At 33.1% G+C, this 19,921-nt stretch overlaps 1 protein-coding gene across 2 annotated transcripts in view; it reads left to right on the forward strand.

Annotated features, from left to right (window-relative positions):
- The first annotated feature begins 369 nt into the window (after positions 1–369).
- cdc23 (CDC23 (cell division cycle 23, yeast, homolog)) overlaps positions 370–19,921 on the forward strand; it is a 30,086-nt gene continuing 10,534 nt past the window's right edge. The window contains exons 1-10 of one of the 2 annotated variants that reach the window (XR_012396495.1): positions 395–522; positions 1,145–1,217; positions 2,672–2,809; positions 2,901–2,943; positions 3,024–3,129; positions 7,251–7,383; positions 7,486–7,663; positions 12,052–12,149; positions 16,655–16,736; positions 17,150–17,689. Coding sequence is in view for 1 of the 2 variants with exons in the window: in NM_200933.1 (NP_957227.1) it covers positions 413–522; positions 1,145–1,217; positions 2,672–2,809; positions 2,901–2,943; positions 3,024–3,129; positions 7,251–7,383; positions 7,486–7,663; positions 12,052–12,149; positions 16,655–16,736 (961 nt within the window). In the remaining variant the exon portion in view is untranslated. 2 annotated transcript variants of the gene reach the window in all.

Genomic DNA, 19,921 nt, shown 5'->3' on the forward strand with positions numbered 1-19,921 from the left:
GAAGGGCATTTGCTGCATAAAACATATGCTACATAAATTGGCGGTTCCTTCCACTGTGGCGACCCCTGATTAATAAAGGTTCAAAGCCAAAAAGAAAATAAATGAATGTATTAAATGCTATAAATACCTGCCTGCAATAAGAAAATTTACATAAAATCTGCATCAAAAGAATGATTTTTTTTCAAGCAGATGTTAAAAATTCTATTAAAATCATAATTACTTTTAGGGTCGCAAAAAAAATTCTGTGAAGTAATATTTGAGATAAATAAGTTAACATTGTGCCAAAATTGGAACAGTTTCATAACCAAAATAAGTGAGGAAGGAGCAAAAGGAGCAAGTTGTATCAACGTCTGATCAGTTTGACCAATCAGCTCTTGCGCTGGTGTGCGTCAGTATGACGTATTTATGAAAAATGGCGGCTACCCGTTGCAGCGATTTTGGCGACTTGGTCCAAATTAAAAAGCAACTTATTTCTATTATAGCTCAGTGTAAAGAAAGAGGACTCGTCCACAGTGTGAAATGGTAAGAACAAATCCCCATTATATTTAGAATTTAACACAGGCCCGTTATTTGTATTGCAGTATTTTGTTGAGTGATACTTAGCATGACAGCTAACACAATGAAAAAGAAAAAAACATGGCTTTATTAAACTACCTACATATCTTTTCAGTGTTTCATTTATTTCGCTAGTCTGCTGGGTTATAAAACACTACATTTTACCATGGTAATATCAATGCCATGTTGTATTATGAGCGCTTATTCTTTGTATGATTTGCTGTATTTTTTGGAATCGTTCAACATGGGCTTAAACAAATATACAGTAAACATCTACATGGTTTTACTATGGTATAACATAATCAAGTGATAAGATGATAAATGAAAGATGAGGATGTTTACAGGTCGTAATCTTTTTTTATTCTAAACGTTTAACACTGTCCAGTATGTTGCTGTGTTGTTTTGTATTGATTTCGTTAAATATTGTGCAACAATCCCTTTTTATTTAAGACATTGTTAGATGTGTTTTAAACATGTAGTCCGATCTGTACAACGAGGTGTGTATTTATATCTATATATCTAGATTGCAGTTTGTAAAAAGAAAATTCAATCAGTCACCCTGACAGTTGCACTGCTATTTGTTTTTCAGGGCATCTGAACTGGCTTTTTCTTTGGATCCACTTCCTCTGAATGAAATCCCTCCACCACCAGAGTTAACTGAGGTCAATCTGGAGTCCTATAACTTTTATCCCACTGTTCGCAAGATTTATTTATGGTTGCTCTGCTTATTTTTTATTTTATTTTTTTTAAATCCATCCATCTATCCATCTTAGGGCTGCATGATTTTGGCTGAAATGAGAATCATAATTTTTTTTGCTTAAAATCAAGATCATTATTTTTATCACGATTTTGTAGATGTCAAATAAAGGTTAATATGAGTAGCCTATTAGTGGTATTTCTCAAACATATGGTAAAACAACAACAATAATATTAGGCTTATGTGTAAGTCTACTGTTGGTTAAAATGCAAAATTTTGTATAGACTTGGAATGGTGGACTTGAGCAGATTTTAAATGTGTCCTGTTCATGAATTCACACGTGATGACATTAGAATACAACTTTTTATAATTTCAAAGTTGAATTATTATGTTTGAGATATATTTTTGTCATTGACAACATTATTAGACCATTTTTTCACTGGTAAAATGAGACATTTTATTCTCTCTTACATTATATTCAACATTATATAGGCTAGAGTAGTTATACTGACCCAGTAAACATTTATTTTTGTGCACAACACTTTGTGTTTGCTATAAACATAAAACATATCAAATGCTTGTCTTAATCATAAACTGTGCGTCATCTCATGTGTGATTTTTTTGGCCGCAGATATGTCATAACTTTAAGACAACAATGACTTTTTGGGGTGAATTATACCATATAAATATAGTATGGGACACTTTTAACACCATTTGGAGGTGTCCATGTTTTTGAGGAACGTATATAAAAAAATGTCAAGACAATGTCTGTCTGTCTATCTATATATCTGTTTTCAAACTGTTTTTATCTATCTATCTATCTATCTATCTATCTATCTGTCTGTCTGTCTGTCTGTCTGTCTGTCTGTCTGTCTGTCTGTCTGTCTGTCTGTCTATCTATCTGGAAAAATCTGACATTGCGATATTTTGTTTTACTGCAGTATATATTGTGAGGTGAATAGAATTTTACTAGATGACTTATATAGCTCCATTTAGAAATATTTATTAATTTTGATCGACTGCATAATCTGCATGAAGTATAATACACACAAGCAAAATAAATCGTAAATAAACAGCGCTTTGTGGATTTCTGGGGAATGTAACAGTATTCAAGTACAGAAATTGAACAATCATATGTAAAATAACATTGTTTCCATTGATAAATATATTTATCAATATCTTTATCTTTTAATCGTTAATAAATAATCTAATCTTGCAATATGACTATTGCAGATAAACACATTGCGATAACGATATATTGTTTAGCCCTAATGTGGTCATATATAATGGTGAACATTGCAAGTGTTATACATGTAAGATGCATTAAAATAGCAGATGCAATTTTTTTTGTTCAAGTTTAGTTCAAGGCATGCTGGTGTAAACAAGTAAATTCACTGCCTTATTTGTTTCTTCTTCCAGGAAGATGCCCAGGATTTGGATGCCCTTTGCCTAGCCAAATCATATTTTGACCTAAAGGAGTATGACCGAGCTGCGTATTTTCTCCGTGGCTGCCGGAGTCAGAAAGCATATTTTCTGTATATGTATTCGCGCTACCTAGTAAGATGTTTTACTTTTAATTAATTATTAATTTGGAGATGAAATGAGGAAATACCTATGTGCTTTTTAATTTTCTTTTTAATTTTCTCAGTCAGGAGAAAAGAAGAAAGATGATGAGACTGTCGACAGCCTTGGTAAGAGAATATGTTTTAAAGAGCGCCTCAATCACAGACAGTTTCGCCTGCTTTCATTATAATACATATTCTTTTTGCAGGTCCACTGGAAAAGGGTCAGGTCCGCAATGAAGCCCTGCGAGAACTTCGGGTGGAGCTGAGCAAAAAACATAGTGCGGGAGAGCTGGATGGATTTGCCCTGTATCTGTATGTATCAAATTCATTTTAAAACGTGAGTTGTTGCTTAAAAACATGTCTGGTCTGATAAGAAAAATATAGAAAAATACACACATGAAAGCTTGCTCACACCACAGGTGAAACAAGCGACTAATTGTTACAGTTGTTTTCAGAATTGAAAGTTTACTGTTTTGCTCAAATTTGTTGAATCTCGCAACTTTTTTTACAACACATTTCTAAACATAATAGTTTTAATAACTCATTTCTAGTAACTGATTTATTTTATCTTTGGCATGATGACAGTAAATTATATTTGACTAAATATTTTTCAAGACACTTCTATACAGCTTAAAGTGACATTTAAAAGCTTAACTAGGTTAATTAGGTTATTATTATTATTATTATTATTAATAACTAGTTTAAGTTAATGTATAATGATGGTTTGTTTTGTAGACTATTGTAGACTATTTTTATTCTAGCCAAAATAAAATAAATTAGACTTTATCCAGAAGAAAAAATATTATCAGACATACTGTGAAAATTTTCTTGATCTGTTAAACATCATATGGGAAATATTTAAAAAAGAAAAAAAATCAAAGGGGGCTAACAATTCAACTGTATATATGCATAGATTCACTGCTTCAAACCAATTATTCAGCCACCTGCACATAATTTCTCTCGAATATATAGATATTTGCACCAATTGTCACACTAATTAACCTATTCTATTTCTAGATTCAGTGAAATTAGAGATAATTTATGCGTTTATGATACATTATATAAACATTTATTTGTAAAACAAAAAGTAGTTTGGTTTTTGCTTCACAATATATTGTTTTAGCATTGATATCACAACGTGATTATTCGCAATAGTCACATCGCGGGTATACGCAATGTTAAATCTGAATTACAATTTATCATTTCTTAGTGTTTTTCGAAGCCTGTGACTGTAAGGGTTTTAAAAGCATTTAGGCAAAAGAAATTGTACCTTTGTAACTTTGAAAAATTAATAACAATTAATTTTATTGAATTTTTTGGGCACGCTTTACAATAAGGTTTCATTAGTTAATGTATTTTTTAACATGAACTAATTATTAACAGTGCTTGTACACCATTCATTAATCATAGTTCAACATTTACTAACATATTAGCAACATTCAAATTTGTGCTTGTTAAAATTATTTAATGCATCATGAGTTAACATGAACTAACAATGAACAACTGTTTTCATTAAATAACATGAACAAATATTAAAATAAATATATTGTTTATTGTTTGTTAGTGTTAGTAAATGCATTAACTGACATTTAATTAATGCAACCGTATTGTAGTGTTACAAAATCTTCTTGAAACGAAGACTATGCTGTATTATTGTACGCTTAATTATTTAATTACTGCATACCTGAATATTTTGACTTCCTCGGAAAACGGTAAGATGCTGTTCATTTTAATTTGTTCTTTTCTTTATTGAATTTATTTATGCATGTAGATTCTTTGTTATGTTATGCACTCTTATAGAATCATCCTAATCAATATAAATTGATAAATTCTTTCCAGTTATTCAACTCTAGTTGAACTGTATTCATATCGCAATATAAAAAAATCGCAGAATAAAAAAATATTGCAACATTCTTTTTCCAATATCGTGCAGCTCTAGTTTGGTTTTACCCAGATTTCCCTACATTTTATTAAAATTAGCAGGCTTCATTTCTCCTTCAGACAATAATAGAAGTATCGTCATTGTCATCATTGTAACATTAATTATATGACTGTTTTTCAAATATCAGTGGTTCTTTCAGTCTTGTCAGTTTAGATTTCTGCAATCCCTCGTTTTTTTCTCGCACACACACACATGTAAACAAATATAAGAACTGTTGAGCAATAAAAAAAAATACAGCATTAATTGCAACCATGGTCTCTGCAAAGAAATCACTTGCAAATTTAAAATATGGGATTTAACTGTAAATATGTAGTGTCGAAATAAAGAAATTCATGACAATCTAGTTAAAGGAAACAGATCCTCTAGTTGTATCATCATATTTTTAAAACCTTTTATTTTTAACTTTTCTAAAGTAAATGAGTGCTGATGTTGTCATTGATTACTTGCACTGTTACACAGAGGAAGAGTTGGTCATTTACTGATTTCCAGTGCTCTTCTGTAAGTGCAATAGAAGTAAAATGACAGCAAGACTTGTTTAAATTTAGGCTTTATTGTTAAGTCCTGAGTGCAACTGAACTGGAATTAAACAACTTATTTGATTCACCTACAAAAATAATTATTATATTGTCATGTCAAATCTTACCAAATTAATTCAATAGGCTATGTTTTTACTAGTCAAGTCTATTTATATAGCACATTTCATACACAGTGACGATTCAAAGTGATTTACATAAACAGGAATAAAAGAGACAAGTGTAAATAAAATTAAAACAAGTAATATAAAAACTAATGAAAACAGTGTAAAGACTTTTTCCACATTTCAAAAACATCGGTGTATCATATTTTCTCATTTTACTCTGGGACTTTTCTATTCTGGTGAATGAGTAAAAAGTAATTAAAGTAATTAAATAATTTATAATCTATATACAGTCACGACCGAAATTATTCATACCCCTGGCAAATTTTGAATTAAAGTTACTTGGGCACACTTTACAATAAGGTTCATTAGTTAATGTTAATTAATGCATTTACTAAGATGAACAAACAATGAACAATACATTTACTACTGTATTTGTTCATGTTAATTAACATTAGTTAATGAAAATACAGTTGTTCATTGTTAGTTCATGTTAACTCATGGTGCATTAACTAATGTTAACAAGCATGGACTTGGATGTTAATAATGCATTAGTAAATGTTCAATTATGATTAATAAATGCTGTACATGTGTTGTTCATGTTAGTAAACTAATGAACCTTATTGTAAAATGTTACCAGTTACTTCAAGAAATACCTTTTTTCCCACAATAATGGCTCTTGCACATTGTCTTCTGGAAGAAGCCTGTGTTATTTCTGGTAAAAAAAACTTGCTGGTTGCACAAAAGTAACTTAAAGTCAGAATGTATGTACCTTTATATGCCTTAATTTAACAAAATGTATATATTCTGGCACACAGTAAAATAATACAATTTCATCAAATACCAAAGTAAGGCTGTGCGATTAATCAAATCGAATCGCTACGCTGCGATATGAATTATATATAATTTTTCCCACCCAGAGCAAATGTGTGACTGCTGTCTGTGACTAGCCAATTGAGTGGACACACTTTCAGTTCTGCCCAATCAAAATTGAGCAACTGAACTGTGCGGAATGCCTACAATTAAACAAACAAGCAGGACAAGTGGGATTATGGCATCTGCCACTTCAGAAGCATTTATAGACAAATCCATGTCAAAGAAAAACAGCATGTTGGTAATATTGGACTATTTCGGTTTTAAAGTCATTGACACTGAACAAAAACTGGTTATTTGTAAGAGCTGTCGCAGAATTGTTGTCACAACATTAGGAAATACAACAACCAGCACCTAAAAAAGCACCACATGTGCTTATATGAGGAGTGTCTTGCTAAAATTCAGCTGAAAGCATTGCCAGTGACTCACTCTAGTAGCAAGCAACAGCAACGTACAATTTCCGAGATGTTTGCAGCTGTTACATCATATGAAAAAACACCTTGAAGACAGCAGGAGATGACTAATGCCATAACTCACTACTGTTTGCTCTAGAGAACAAATAGTGTTTAATTTCTGAATATTTATAAACAAATTTGAATAAAAGTTGGAGATTGGTAAATATCTTTTCAGTTCCTTTTTTGATTAATACTCACTGCATTTTAGCAGTAAGAAGCTAAGATACAGAAAATTGAGCTAAAGCTTGACTACAAAATTAAATCGCAAATCAAATCAAAATCGCAGTATCTGTTAAAAAAAATTTGCATTTAGATATTTTCCCCAAATCGCACAGCCCTACACCACAACAACATAGCTGTTACAGGATACATCTGTGCTGTGTTTGTTATTCCATTAGTAGAAAGTACCTCAGGAAGTAAAGCAGAATTTGTATTCTTGATGCCTTGCTACCTTGGAATCCTCCCTCTTAGGGCAGCATTTAAGATCTTTCAGACACATCCAATATAATCCCTTATTTTCCATCAGTTATGGCGTGGTTCTTCGTAAACTGGATTTGCTAAAAGAGGCGGTAGAGATTTTCGTGGCGGCGACACATGCTCTTCCTCTGCACTGGGGATCATGGCTGGAGCTGTGCAATCTCATCACCAACATTGAAATGGTACATCTTTTCATAACCAACCTTGCCAATCACATTGAAAGTATGCTGAAGTAAAAGCTTACTTGGAAAGCATTTCTTCATTTGTTTGTGTCTCTTTATTAGTTGAAGTCCCTGTCCTTGCCAGACTGCTGGGTGAGGGATTTCTTCATGGCACACATGTACACGGAACTGCAGATGATCAAAGAGGCGCTGCAGAAATATCAGAGCCTCATGGAAGCAGGGTTCGCCAAGAGCAGCTACATCATCTCCCAGATTGCCGTAGCTTACCATAACATACGAGGTGGGCATTATTCGCACCAAACCAAAAATTATCACAAGCTCATGTATACTTGTGTTGATTAACCCTTGTGTAATGTTCAAATTGTCTACCCTTTCGTTATTTTTGTGGCTGTTTTTGCTCCATTGGCTTCCATTATAATTTAGGGGTGGGCCGTTATCAACGTTGATGTGCTGCGTTGACGCGAGACTCTTATCGGGTGATTAAAAAATATATTGTCGTTGATCTATTCTCAAAGTTAGGTTGGAAGCTGGGTCTGTTCTACTCGAGCCATGATGACTTTCACCTTGGTTTTAGTGCGGATGTATACCTGGCCGAATTGCACTGTAGGTGGCGAGAACGAGGCTTCGAATCTTTGCGTATTCCTACTGTGAAATTACCACATCAAACATGAAATGCTAACATGAATGCAGTTCACTTGAGTGTGTCCGATTAATGTTAGTTCCAGATGTAACTATCAGGCACCTGTAGGGTTTATGGGTTCGAGTAAAACATACAAATAAAATGCACCGGGTGCTTTTTTTAAATGAATGGCGGTGAATGAAAGCCATACCGGTGAGCTGTCTGACAAAAAAAAAGTGCCCTTCTGGAACTTACTTTTTGTCATTATTTGGGTAGCACACAAATTCTGAATGCTAAAAGATTAATCTAGAATAATTCCAAGATTACAGTGAAATTAATCTAGATTTAAAAATTAATCTATGCCCATCTACATTATAATTAAATTTATTGATTGCAAAGCCATGACAGCATATAATCATGCATTCCTGATTGTTGCTGGTTTTTTCCTTTTTTGAAAAGGTAAAATGTGTCATTTTTTTCTGTTGATCATCAGTTGGCAGCATTAACCCTTTAGGTAGGCCTGTGCAAAATAAGTTACTTTTTATATCGAGTTACATAGAGTAAAACAGGAAACAATAATGTGCATACATAAGAATACTTACTATGTTTGTTATGTTCTGAGAGCTGAGCTGCTTATTTTGATTTTCTCAGACATGTCAAGATAAGTGCAAAAGGTCTTAAAACATCTTCAATTTAAAAAAACTACATTTTAGGTCTTGAAAAGTCTTAAATTCACTGAAATATTGTGTTGTAGGCATTAAATCATTTTTAAACGGCCCTTATTTTTGCTTTATCCAAGTAAAGCTACTCAACTGGGTCCACATTCATCCATTGACCAACAATACATCTCAATAAAACCTTAAGTTTGCAAGTTTTGCAAAGAGATACAATTCACAACAGCTGTTAGACATTTTCACACTTTATTTTGATGGTCCGTTTGTTGAATTTAAGTTACATTGCAACTAATTCTCATTAGATTATTAGTAGACTGTTAAATTGGGGTTGGGGTTTGGGTTAGTGTAAGTTGACATGTACTTGCAACGTTTCTTATAGTCAGGAAATGTCTATTGAAGGAGCAGTATCAACATATATTAAGCAGACAGTCTACTAATACTCAAATAGACCATCAAAATAAAGTTTACCAACATTTTACAGTAAATTGCCCAAATTAAACCCCCTAATTAGAGAAAAAAAACAATTAAATGATTTCTTATGATAAAACCAGGCCATTAGAAAAAATCTTGCATAGGTACTTAATGGTCTCAAAATGGTCTTAAATTTTACTTGATGTAACCTGCGGAAACCCTGATATAGAAGGCTGAAATTGAGCTTTATGCACTGCAACTGATGAGCAACAGTAATAGTTAAAGGTTTTAGTCAATGGGGCAAAAAGAGCCACTAACATTACGAAAAGGTAGTAACTTTTTAAACATTTCAAAGCTTCTGTCCCCCACCCCCCTAAATATGTGTCAAAATAAGAATTGTCCTCAAAAATCATTCCATTTGCTGAAACAGAGACATTAAGCCAAATTAAGATTCAAAATCTCCCCAGAATGGATGAAAACATGCCTAAAAGCACACATGGGTTAAAGATTGCTACTTTTTTTTAGTTAACATCTCTGTTTTAGGTTATTAAATTGAGAATGTATTAGGGCTGCACAATATATGGTTTTACATAACAAGATGTTGAGTCTGGATTATATCAGATCATTTGCTTGTGTTTTTATTTTGAGGCCTGTGACTGTATGAAGATTTTACAAGCATTCAGGCATAAGAAAGTATGCCGTTTTAAATAACGATTAAGTTTATTGACTTATTTATACAACAAAGATTACGCAGTACTAATTTACATTTGATTATTCAGTTACTTTACCAGAATACAGTTAAACTCCTCTAAAAACAATACATTATTGCATTTATCAATGTGTATAGATTGTAATGGATTATAATTTATGCAGATTCACTCCCCTACAGAATCATTCCAATCAGTTTAAAATGATAAATTCTTTCCAAATACAGATATTTTGGTGAAATTATATATCTGTATATTGCAGAATAACAAAATATCACAATCAAAAGCCCTAGAATGTATTAGAGTTGTGAATTAATAATGTTATTCAATATTTTGATAATTATTTTTTATTACGTAACATTGCAAGACTTCGCCCTTCACTATCTCAACAAAATACTGAAGTGCTTGTTCATGCCCTGGTTACATCAAGAACTGATTATTACAATTACTTACTATCTGGTATCCCTCTTATCAAACTTCACAGATTACACATAATCCAGAACTCAGCAGCTATGATAGTCACCTGCTCGCGTGCTTCTGAACGCATATCCCCAATTCTCTTTCACTTGTATTGGCTTCTTGTTTTTTATTGTGTACAATATAAATTTCTTCTATTAACTTATAAAGCTCTTCACAACCTGGTACCCGATTACTTCTCTAATCTTCTTCACTGGTACACTTCTCAGATCTTATGCGGCTGAACAGTTATCAGTTCCAAATTTTAAGATGAAATCATTTGGTGGCAAGGCTTTTAGCTGCATAGCACCACAGTTATGGAATTCCCTGCTGTTTGATATTTGTCAGGTGGACTGTATTTCCAAATTTAAATCCCAGGTTAAAACCTTTCTGTTTTAATGATTTTGTGGTTTAATATTATGTTTATTATTCTTTTGTCTTGTATTTTATAATGTGCCTGTGACGTATTGTAAGGTGTCCTTGAGTTCTTTGAAAATAAAAGGTATTATTATTTCTTAGTGATTTTAACTTAATAATATTAATAATTACTATTAACGTATTACAGTATGTTGAATGATCTAAATAATGTTGGGTAACAATATAGAATAACTATCCGTTATAACTAGTTAATAGATCATTAATAAACTGTTAGTTAATTGGTTATAAATGACTTGTTAAATAAAAGTTAATAGTTTGTTAATTATTTATGCCTGTGCCTTATAGATAGCCAAAATAACTTACAAGCTATTAGTTAACAAGTTGTATATGACTTGTTATCTGCATTTTAATGATTTATAACTATACCTAATAAATTATTAAGAGATCATAAACGAGCTGTTAGTAAACTTCTTACTAAAGACTTGTTAAGTATCAGTTATTAGTTTATGTTATTGCGACGTTATTCTAAAGTTGCTACTATTCTTCATTTATTAAGTGTTATTAAATGAGGAAAAGTTTCAACTTTAGAATAACGTCCCAATAACATACTTAAGCTAATAACTAACACTTAACTAATATATTAACTCACACTTTACAGATCAGTTGTTCATAGTTTGTTAACCATTTACTAATACCAGTGAAACTTTTGTAGAACTTTTCTAATAAAAGATATTTTATTTATTTTGTTTTCATGTTTAGCACAAAAAGTGCCCAAACCTCATGTGTTTGTATTGTGTTGTATACTGCTTTTCTGCCATTTGATGGCTCAGTGTGTGTGTTTCTATACATTAAACACAACGTTCAGCATTTCTTCTGTGAAGTTTCTTTAATAAAATACAGCACACAGAATAGCCTATGCGTGGAACAAGGTTAAGGTACAAACATTTTATTAGGCACATCTATAAATAATTAACAAACTATTAACTTTTATGTAACTTTTTATTTATTTATTTGTAAGTAATTTATAACCCATTAACTAACAGTTTATTAATGATCTATTAACTAGTTATAATGGATAGTTATTTTAAAGTGTGTTGTTTCATAATGTTTCTTTTGGAACAGTTAAAAATAGTTTCATTGTTCAATAGGCTCTAAACTACATTTGAAACTAAACTAATGATGATAAACATTCCTAAAACATTAATTTTTGCACATAAAAATTTCAGCATTTATTAAAATATTCTTAAAATCTAAATTTAATCTATTGATATTAACTTTGCTTGAGCTAATGTGACTCATCTGTACTGATTAGCTAATGTTAACAAACATAATTTAATACACTGGTCATTGTCATTTAATGTTCATGTTTTTCACTGTGTCTATAAATAGATGTTATTAAAAAGCTTTTTTTTACTTTCCCCAGACATTGATCAAGCCTTGTATCTGTTTAATGAACTTCGGGAACAGGATCCTTTCCGCATTGAAAACATGGACACATTCTCCAATCTGCTTTATGTCCGGGTGAGAGCTCCTGATCAACTTAACATAAAAATTGAAAACTGTGAAATATTTATCCATGTATACACAATGTTCATTTTTTTTTAAAGAAGTGTCTTCTGCTCACCATGCCTGCATTTATTTGATCATTCAAGTACACAAAAACTAAGATTTTTTAAAGTTAATTCTTGTGATTTAAAGCTGAATTTTTAGCATCTTTACTTGGCATAGGATGATATTAATATTGAGATTATTCTTTTGATTTTGATGGATTTTTATATCACATATGATTGCTAAAAACATTTGTAGTTTTCATTGTAAGTTTATCAGAATCTTATTGTGTTAACCAACAAGTATTAATGAACAATGGGCCTATAAATAGCCACAAAATCTTCCACCAATATTTCAATGTCATAGTCCAGATTAACGTGTAGAAATGTCATGAGGGTTAAATAATTTGGCACTAAAGAACACAAAGTAAAAAAAAAAAAAAAAAAAAAATTAATTATTCACAGTTTACCATTTATTATCATGATATTGAATTATTGAATATCGGCATATGTCTGGTAACATCATCACCAATCACGTGATCCTTCAAAAATGATTCTAATATTTAGATTTGCTCCCTAAAATTTTTTTTATTATTATTTTGAAAACAGCAGAGTAGATTTTCAACTTTTTGGTCAGACCCTGTGATAGTTATTTAACACTTATTGAGCTGTCTATCAGCAATTAATTTCTGTTGTAATGTATACTAACTTTATTGAAATGGTGGTTGTGTCCGAAACCACATACTTCCATACTATATAGTATGCTAAAATCAGTATTTGACTGAGTGGTATGTCTGAATTCATAGAATTCAAAAATCAGTATGCGAGAAGTACCCGGATGACTTACTACTTTTGGCGAGATTCTGGAGTGCGCATGAATGAAGCGACACAACTGACGCAGGTAGGTCACGTGACCATGACAAAATGGCGGATGTGGTACATCTGAATTCCATTCATACTTTTCACATTCATACTGTATCGAATGTACTTTTCTAACAGCTGGGTATTATGTTTAAATTCAAATGCAGTACCTACTGAGTAATAGGCGGTTTTGGATGCAGCCAATATCTTATTTTTATACTATACATCCATAGGACTATGCTTTGGACGTGGAAATTTATGTGACATTATGGGGACTTTCTATCTGTTGAGTGTACATGGGTTGTAGACTTGTGCACTTCATAACACTGTGGCTGCGTCCAAAACCGCCTACTACTCAGTAGGTATTGCATTTATATTTAAATGTACTACTCGGCCGTAAGAGAAGTATATTCTATACAGTATGAATGTGAGCAGTATAAATGGAATTTGGACGTACTACATTCGCCATTTTGTGATGGTCATGTGACCTACCCTTTGCGTTGCTTTATTCCCATTCATGAATTCTCTCGCAGGGCATTATAAGATATTGCAGCGTGCATGGGATGCGCACTTCAGAATCTTGCCGGAAGTAGTAGGTGACCCGGGTACTTCTCGCATACTGATTTTCGAATTCTATGAATTCAGACATACTACTCGGCTCGAATATTTAATTGATTAATTTTAGCGTACTGTATGGTATGGAAGTATGCGGTTTCGGACGCAGTTTATGACACTATAGCTGCTTTCCAATTTGCATACTATCCGTCAAAAATAGTATTTAAAAATAGAATCAGTATGTCCCAAACTGTAGTATGTTGAAAAGAGTATGTCAAAAGTTACCGAATGGTTTTCCATTTCCAGACATAATTTTAGGTGTAGAAGCTTCCATGCTCTAACCACTGATATTGCCCACAGTACATTGCGTGTTGGACGGGAATTAGATTAGAACTACATACACAGGTGAAAAGTGTAAGTCAACTACAAAAATGATGGACACGCGAGACCAACCGACTAATAGAGAGGCTTTGGGAAAGATGTTTGTATGACTGCTAATTCATATCTAGGCCACTGGAAAATATTTTAATCATGTTGTCTGTGTTATTTATTCCAAAATATATCAAATGTTTCTTAAAACAAAATTATTTTGTTTAGTGGGAAGAAGTCGTTTTTTTTTTTAACCCAGACATTTAAAATGAAAATATGACAATACCATGTTATTTTTAACCAAGGTTATTTTACTGTCAGATTCTTATACCAGCCCATGCTTATCTTTACTCCAGTCACAGGATCTTTCAGTGTTGCTGCTCAAAAAAAAAAAAGAATAATAAGTTTGAAAGCAGCTGAGAAAACCTATTTAGATAGTAAAAAATATTATTAAAAATCTGTTTAGTGAATGGCTTTATGTGCCGAAGAGACTTTTTATCTTTGGCTTTACCGCACAACCACATCGGAATTCAGATTACACACATCACAGAAAAAAGCTGGCAACACAAATGTCATCACATATATCACATTAAAAACTGTATTTAAAACCCTATACATACTTAGAACCCAGTATTTAATATTATAATGGCAGAGAGCACAAAGAATATTTGATACACATTTTTCTTTACTTGAGGTTGCCTAAAACAGGGGTGTCCACACTTGGTCCTGGAGGGCCAGTGTCCTGGAGAGATTAGCTCCAGCCCTAATCAAACACACCTGAACAAGCTAATCAAAATCTTACTAGGACTGCGTTCCAAATGGCCCACTATACACTATGCACTCATGCACTATGTACTTATGCACTTACAGACTCAACAGGATAGTATATGTATGTAGTGTCGTCTCAAATGGCACACTAATGTTTTTTTACTAAGCGGAAATACAAACCGTTTCCCTAATGACGTTTGACGGTCACCAAATCAGTGAAATAAACGACCGAATTATCAAATAATACCTACCGTGAGTATTGCCGCATTCACCATCGGGATGCGCTATAATCACTCTCATAGGAGAATTTTGCTTTCACCATCTAAAATAAATAAAGTTATCCAACATGTGCGTCCGATAGCTCCGCCCCTTCCGCTACGTAAGCAAACCTGCGGTCGTTAAGTGCGTGAAGTGTCCATCATTACACACTTCATTTTAGCGGCTGAATGAGTGCATCATCCGGGTAATTAAAGTGAACTTAGTATTTTTAGAGTTTTCAGTGTGAACACACTACTTGCACTATTTATACTACAAAATGGTGTAGAATAGTGCATAAGTATGCGATTTAGGACGCAGCTTAGGTATACTAGAAACTTCCAGGCAGTTGTGTTGAAGCAAGGTGGAGCTTAAGTCAGCAGGACACTGGCCCTCCAGGACCGACTTTGGACACCCCTGGCCTAAAATGTCTTTTTGATGGCAAGAGTTGAAATTGTTTATTTCAGGCATGGGAACAATCTTCAATAATGATGTGTGCTTTGTTTAATTCTAATTGAATAAATTTCATTTGGTTGTCTTTGTGCTTTACCTACAATTGCACTGCCAATTTTTACTACTCGACAGTTTTTGCTTTTTCTTAATTGGCAACAGTCCATACCATGCAATCATGTTAGAACTCACAACACTTTCAACCAAGTTCTTGTATACCATCTCCAGAACATCTTGACTCGCACCAAATTGATGTAACTTCCTAATGAGATATAATCTCTGCACTGCTTTTTTCAAAATGCACTCTGCATTTGCAGCAAATGTCAATCCACTATCAATAAATGTTCCTAAATATTTAAAACATTTAATTGTTGCTATTTCATGTCCCTCAAGGACCAGAGGTTTCAACCCTTTACTAAGATATAATTTATTTCTGCTAATTATCATCTCCTTTGTTAAAATTGATCTCCAGTGAACTCCTTTTACACTAATTTTAAAAGTAAATTTATACAATTATAGTATAAGATATATTCTTCTGTTCCTGTTTTAGTCAACCGGCCATATCATCTGCATATTTGAATTACTTAAAACAGAAATCCTGGATCTTAAGTTCATTTGTGTAAAGAAAAAAAAGTAAGGATGATAAAATGCTTCCTTGTGGAACTCCTGTATTTACAATCATATTAAATGATTACCTATAATTGTTGTGTATCTATTATTGTTTAATTCTTAATTTGATCTCAAACTTTTTAATCATGTTGGTAAAAATGGGTCTTTCAAAGAATTCGATTCTCTGGTGACATAGTCATTTATTCCATTTAAACACCTCCTCACTCAACAAATGATCAAAAAGAGAGATTTCTTAAGTAGGCTTAAGTTGTTATCTTCCTTACTGGCCAAGTGATTAGTCTAATCTGATAGTTATTTAAGAGACATTGTTATTTTTGATTCAGTTAGCATATAATACACACAAAAAAGTGATTCTATCTTTTCTAATCAGCAAAAGAGTAAAACACCTGTAATTAAGCTGTACTTGTCAGTGGAATAGCTTTGGTGTCCAAGGGTGAATCTTGTAGATTAGAATGTTTAAGTATAATAATGGCAGAATTATATGCTGGTATTAAACTAAATAAAATAAAAATCATTTCAGGTCAAATGTCATTCTTGTTAAGTAATCTTATGTTAACGTCCTCTGAATTTTTTTTCTTCGTTTTTTTTCAGAGTATGAAGCCTGAGCTCAGTTACCTGGCTCACAATCTGGTGGAGATAGACAAGTACAGAGTGGAGACATGCTGTGTCATAGGTGAGAATGAGAAATAAGAGTGAACACGCAGTCAGTTTGGTTGTTGAGAGGATGGTTTATGAAGATTTTAAGAGATTAAGATTTTGTTTTGCAATAAGCCTGCATTTATTTAATTCAAAACAGCAACATTATTATTAGCAACAATATTTTTTACTATTTTAAATAGCTGTTTACTATTCAAATATATTTTTAAATGTTATTTAATCATGTTATTATTAAAGCTGAATTTGTAATATCAAGCCTCATGATAGTATCACTATATACGGTATTCTCAGGATATAAATAAATATACACTATAATACACATTACACTAAGTATCTTTTGGATTATTATACCTGTTAAAGTAAACAAATAATAATAATAATAATTCCTTACATTTATATAGCGCTTTTCTGGGCACTCTTTACACATAGGGGGGTAATCTCCTCATCCACCACCAGTGTGCAGCTTCCACCTGGATAACGCGATGGCAGCCATTTTGCGCCAGACCGCACACCACACACCAGCAGATTGGTGGAGAGGAGACAGAGGGATGACGCCAATTATGATATGGGGAGCGTTATTAGGCCATGATGGACAGAGGCCAGTAGGCAGATTTGGCCAGGATGCCAGGGTTAAATCCCTACTCTTTTTTTGAAGGACTTTCTGGGATTTTTAACAACCACAGAGTCGGGACCTCGGCTCAACGTCTCATGCGGAAGACAGCACTCACTGAGCAGTATAGAGTCCCAGTCACTATACTGGGGCATTAGAACACACACAGGCCGCAGGTTGGGCGCCCCCTGCTGGCCTTACTAACATCACTTCCGGCAGCAACCTAGCTTTCCCATGTGGGATGGCCATGTGGTCAGTTGGCGACCCTGTGAGAGTTGCAGAGAGCTAGCTGCTGGCTAAGTAGTTTGAAATGTTGTTTCAAACTAATTAAATCCCAAAAGGTTGATAAAGTACAACAGGTAACACTTTACAATAAGGTCTCATTAATAAATGTTAATTAATGCATGAAAATCAACAGTAAGAAATAACCTGTTACAGCATTTAAGTGAATTTTATTAGCTATTTATTTTTTATATAAGGATTACTATTTTCATTTTAACACCTCATTGGTAACTAGGCAGTATGTTGTTGCGATACTATTAATCTTACGATACTATGCTAGCTGAAGTATCACAATACCAAGTAGTATTGCGCTACTGTAATTCATAACTCAAATTATAAAGGAAATGATCAGAAATTCTATATTTTATGGTATAATAGGCCTACTTGAATGTAATTCATAATTCCCTTTAGGCCAAAAAGTATTATTTGCACCTCACTTCACCTTAAATTTATTCAATCTTTTTTGTTTATTTTGTAGATAACTGACAAATAAAAATACATTAAAATAAACCCTACTAGGCAGTTTATATTACATAAGATTAATAAAAACTTTTTATTGTGAGTTGAAATTAATTTGAACAAATACAACCCTACTGTCTTAATAAATAATAATGAACCATTTTCCATCAATATTTCAATATGTTGTAGGCCAAATTAATGTAAACAAAAATAAACTGCCTGTAAGGCTTAATATATTTGGCACTGTTAAGAACTTTCATTCTCATTAAATGTCTAGTAATATCAATTATCCAGTCTCATGGTCCTTCATCATTTATATATTCAGATTTAATACTCAAAAACATGTTTTTATTATTATGTTGATAACAGTGTAGAGTAGAACTTCTTACACAGAGTGTCCGCGGGGTCTTAAAACGTATTAACAGTTGATTATGAGAAAATAAAGGTCCTTTAAAGGTATTAAAAAGTCTTAATCGCATTTTTACGAGGTCTTAAATTTTTGTTCAAGCGTTGTCCAAAGTGTTTGACTGATTAAATCATTAATCAACGGCATACTCGACCAACGCGATTGGCTCGGGCCGCGGTGCGTTAAATTTAACAACGGCATACTCGATCCACACAATTGGCTCGGACCGAGGTGCGTCCGGCCAAGCTCCTCCATCCGGGTGATGTCATGTAAGGCAAGGTGATGTGACGCTCTCCACATGTACCGAAACAGATGGCAAAATGGAAAATTGTAAGTTTGCGTACTCCTGGTTGGAGAAAGACAAGTTTAAACAATGGCTGAAAAAGATCCTCACTCCAAGCTTTTGAATGGTGTAGTGTATAATATAATACAATAACAGTTTTTTTTTTTTATCTTTAGAATATTAGTTCTTATATGTGCACGAAATCAATCTTTCATTTACGCAAGTTAGTGATTCCTTGGAAGGTAACAAAGAATAACAAATATATCAATATAAATATATCAGATGAGACAAAATATTTTGTTGAGTCTCTAGAATATCACTGAAACCCATCAATTGACAGAATTGTCAAACAGTTTCATGTAAAAGATTTAAGAGATTAGTCACATTGGGCAAACTATTGTGGTAAATCAATAATAAATAGAAAAAATAAGACATTCCTGCTAGTGGAGAATGGGGAAACCACTATGGCTCTCGTTTTTAATAATAATAAATGTCTTGTGCATCAGATCGGCAGGCGCCACACATGATAACAATCAGTGTCTTGTTATCTTTCTTGAGGTTGAAGGCAGGCGATAGATATTTGGAAGCAGTCATGCGGGTCTGTTCTGAGAAGTAGTTGCACACAAGCAATGCTGATGATAGATATTGGCTCAGATATTTTTAGAATGCTGATGATAGATATTGACTCAGACATTTATAGAAATATAACAGCATTTGATGTGCATCAAGACATTGAATTAGTAAAATGTGTTTCAATCATAGTTAAAGGAACACTCCACTTTAAATAAGCTTCAATTGTGGATGTACGATTAATCGAAAAGAAACCGAACAGGAAATTCATAACCGATAACCAATGCAGTTTCCCCATGTCAATTATTTAGTTTGTTTAATCCTGTGAGTACTTCCCCTTTAAAAACGTATTAACGCATGCGGACAAACTAAGCGCTTCGAGTTTCCTTGACACCGCAGTAAGGACATTGTTCATATTCGCTGCAACCTGACCAAAAAAAAAAAGTAAACGCGAGTCTGTCATAGATCAGGTAAATTGTAGTCTTTGTTGCTGGCCAATACCAAATAGACCAACAACCAATTCAAAGGCCCGCAGCCATGCACTCATTTAACATTCGCATTGTCACTTCAGCAAATGAAGACAATGGAGAC

The sequence above is a fragment of the Danio rerio genome, chromosome 21 (assembly GCF_049306965.1).
Source record: "Danio rerio strain Tuebingen ecotype United States chromosome 21, GRCz12tu, whole genome shotgun sequence".
Taxonomy (NCBI): domain Eukaryota; kingdom Metazoa; phylum Chordata; class Actinopteri; order Cypriniformes; family Danionidae; genus Danio; species Danio rerio.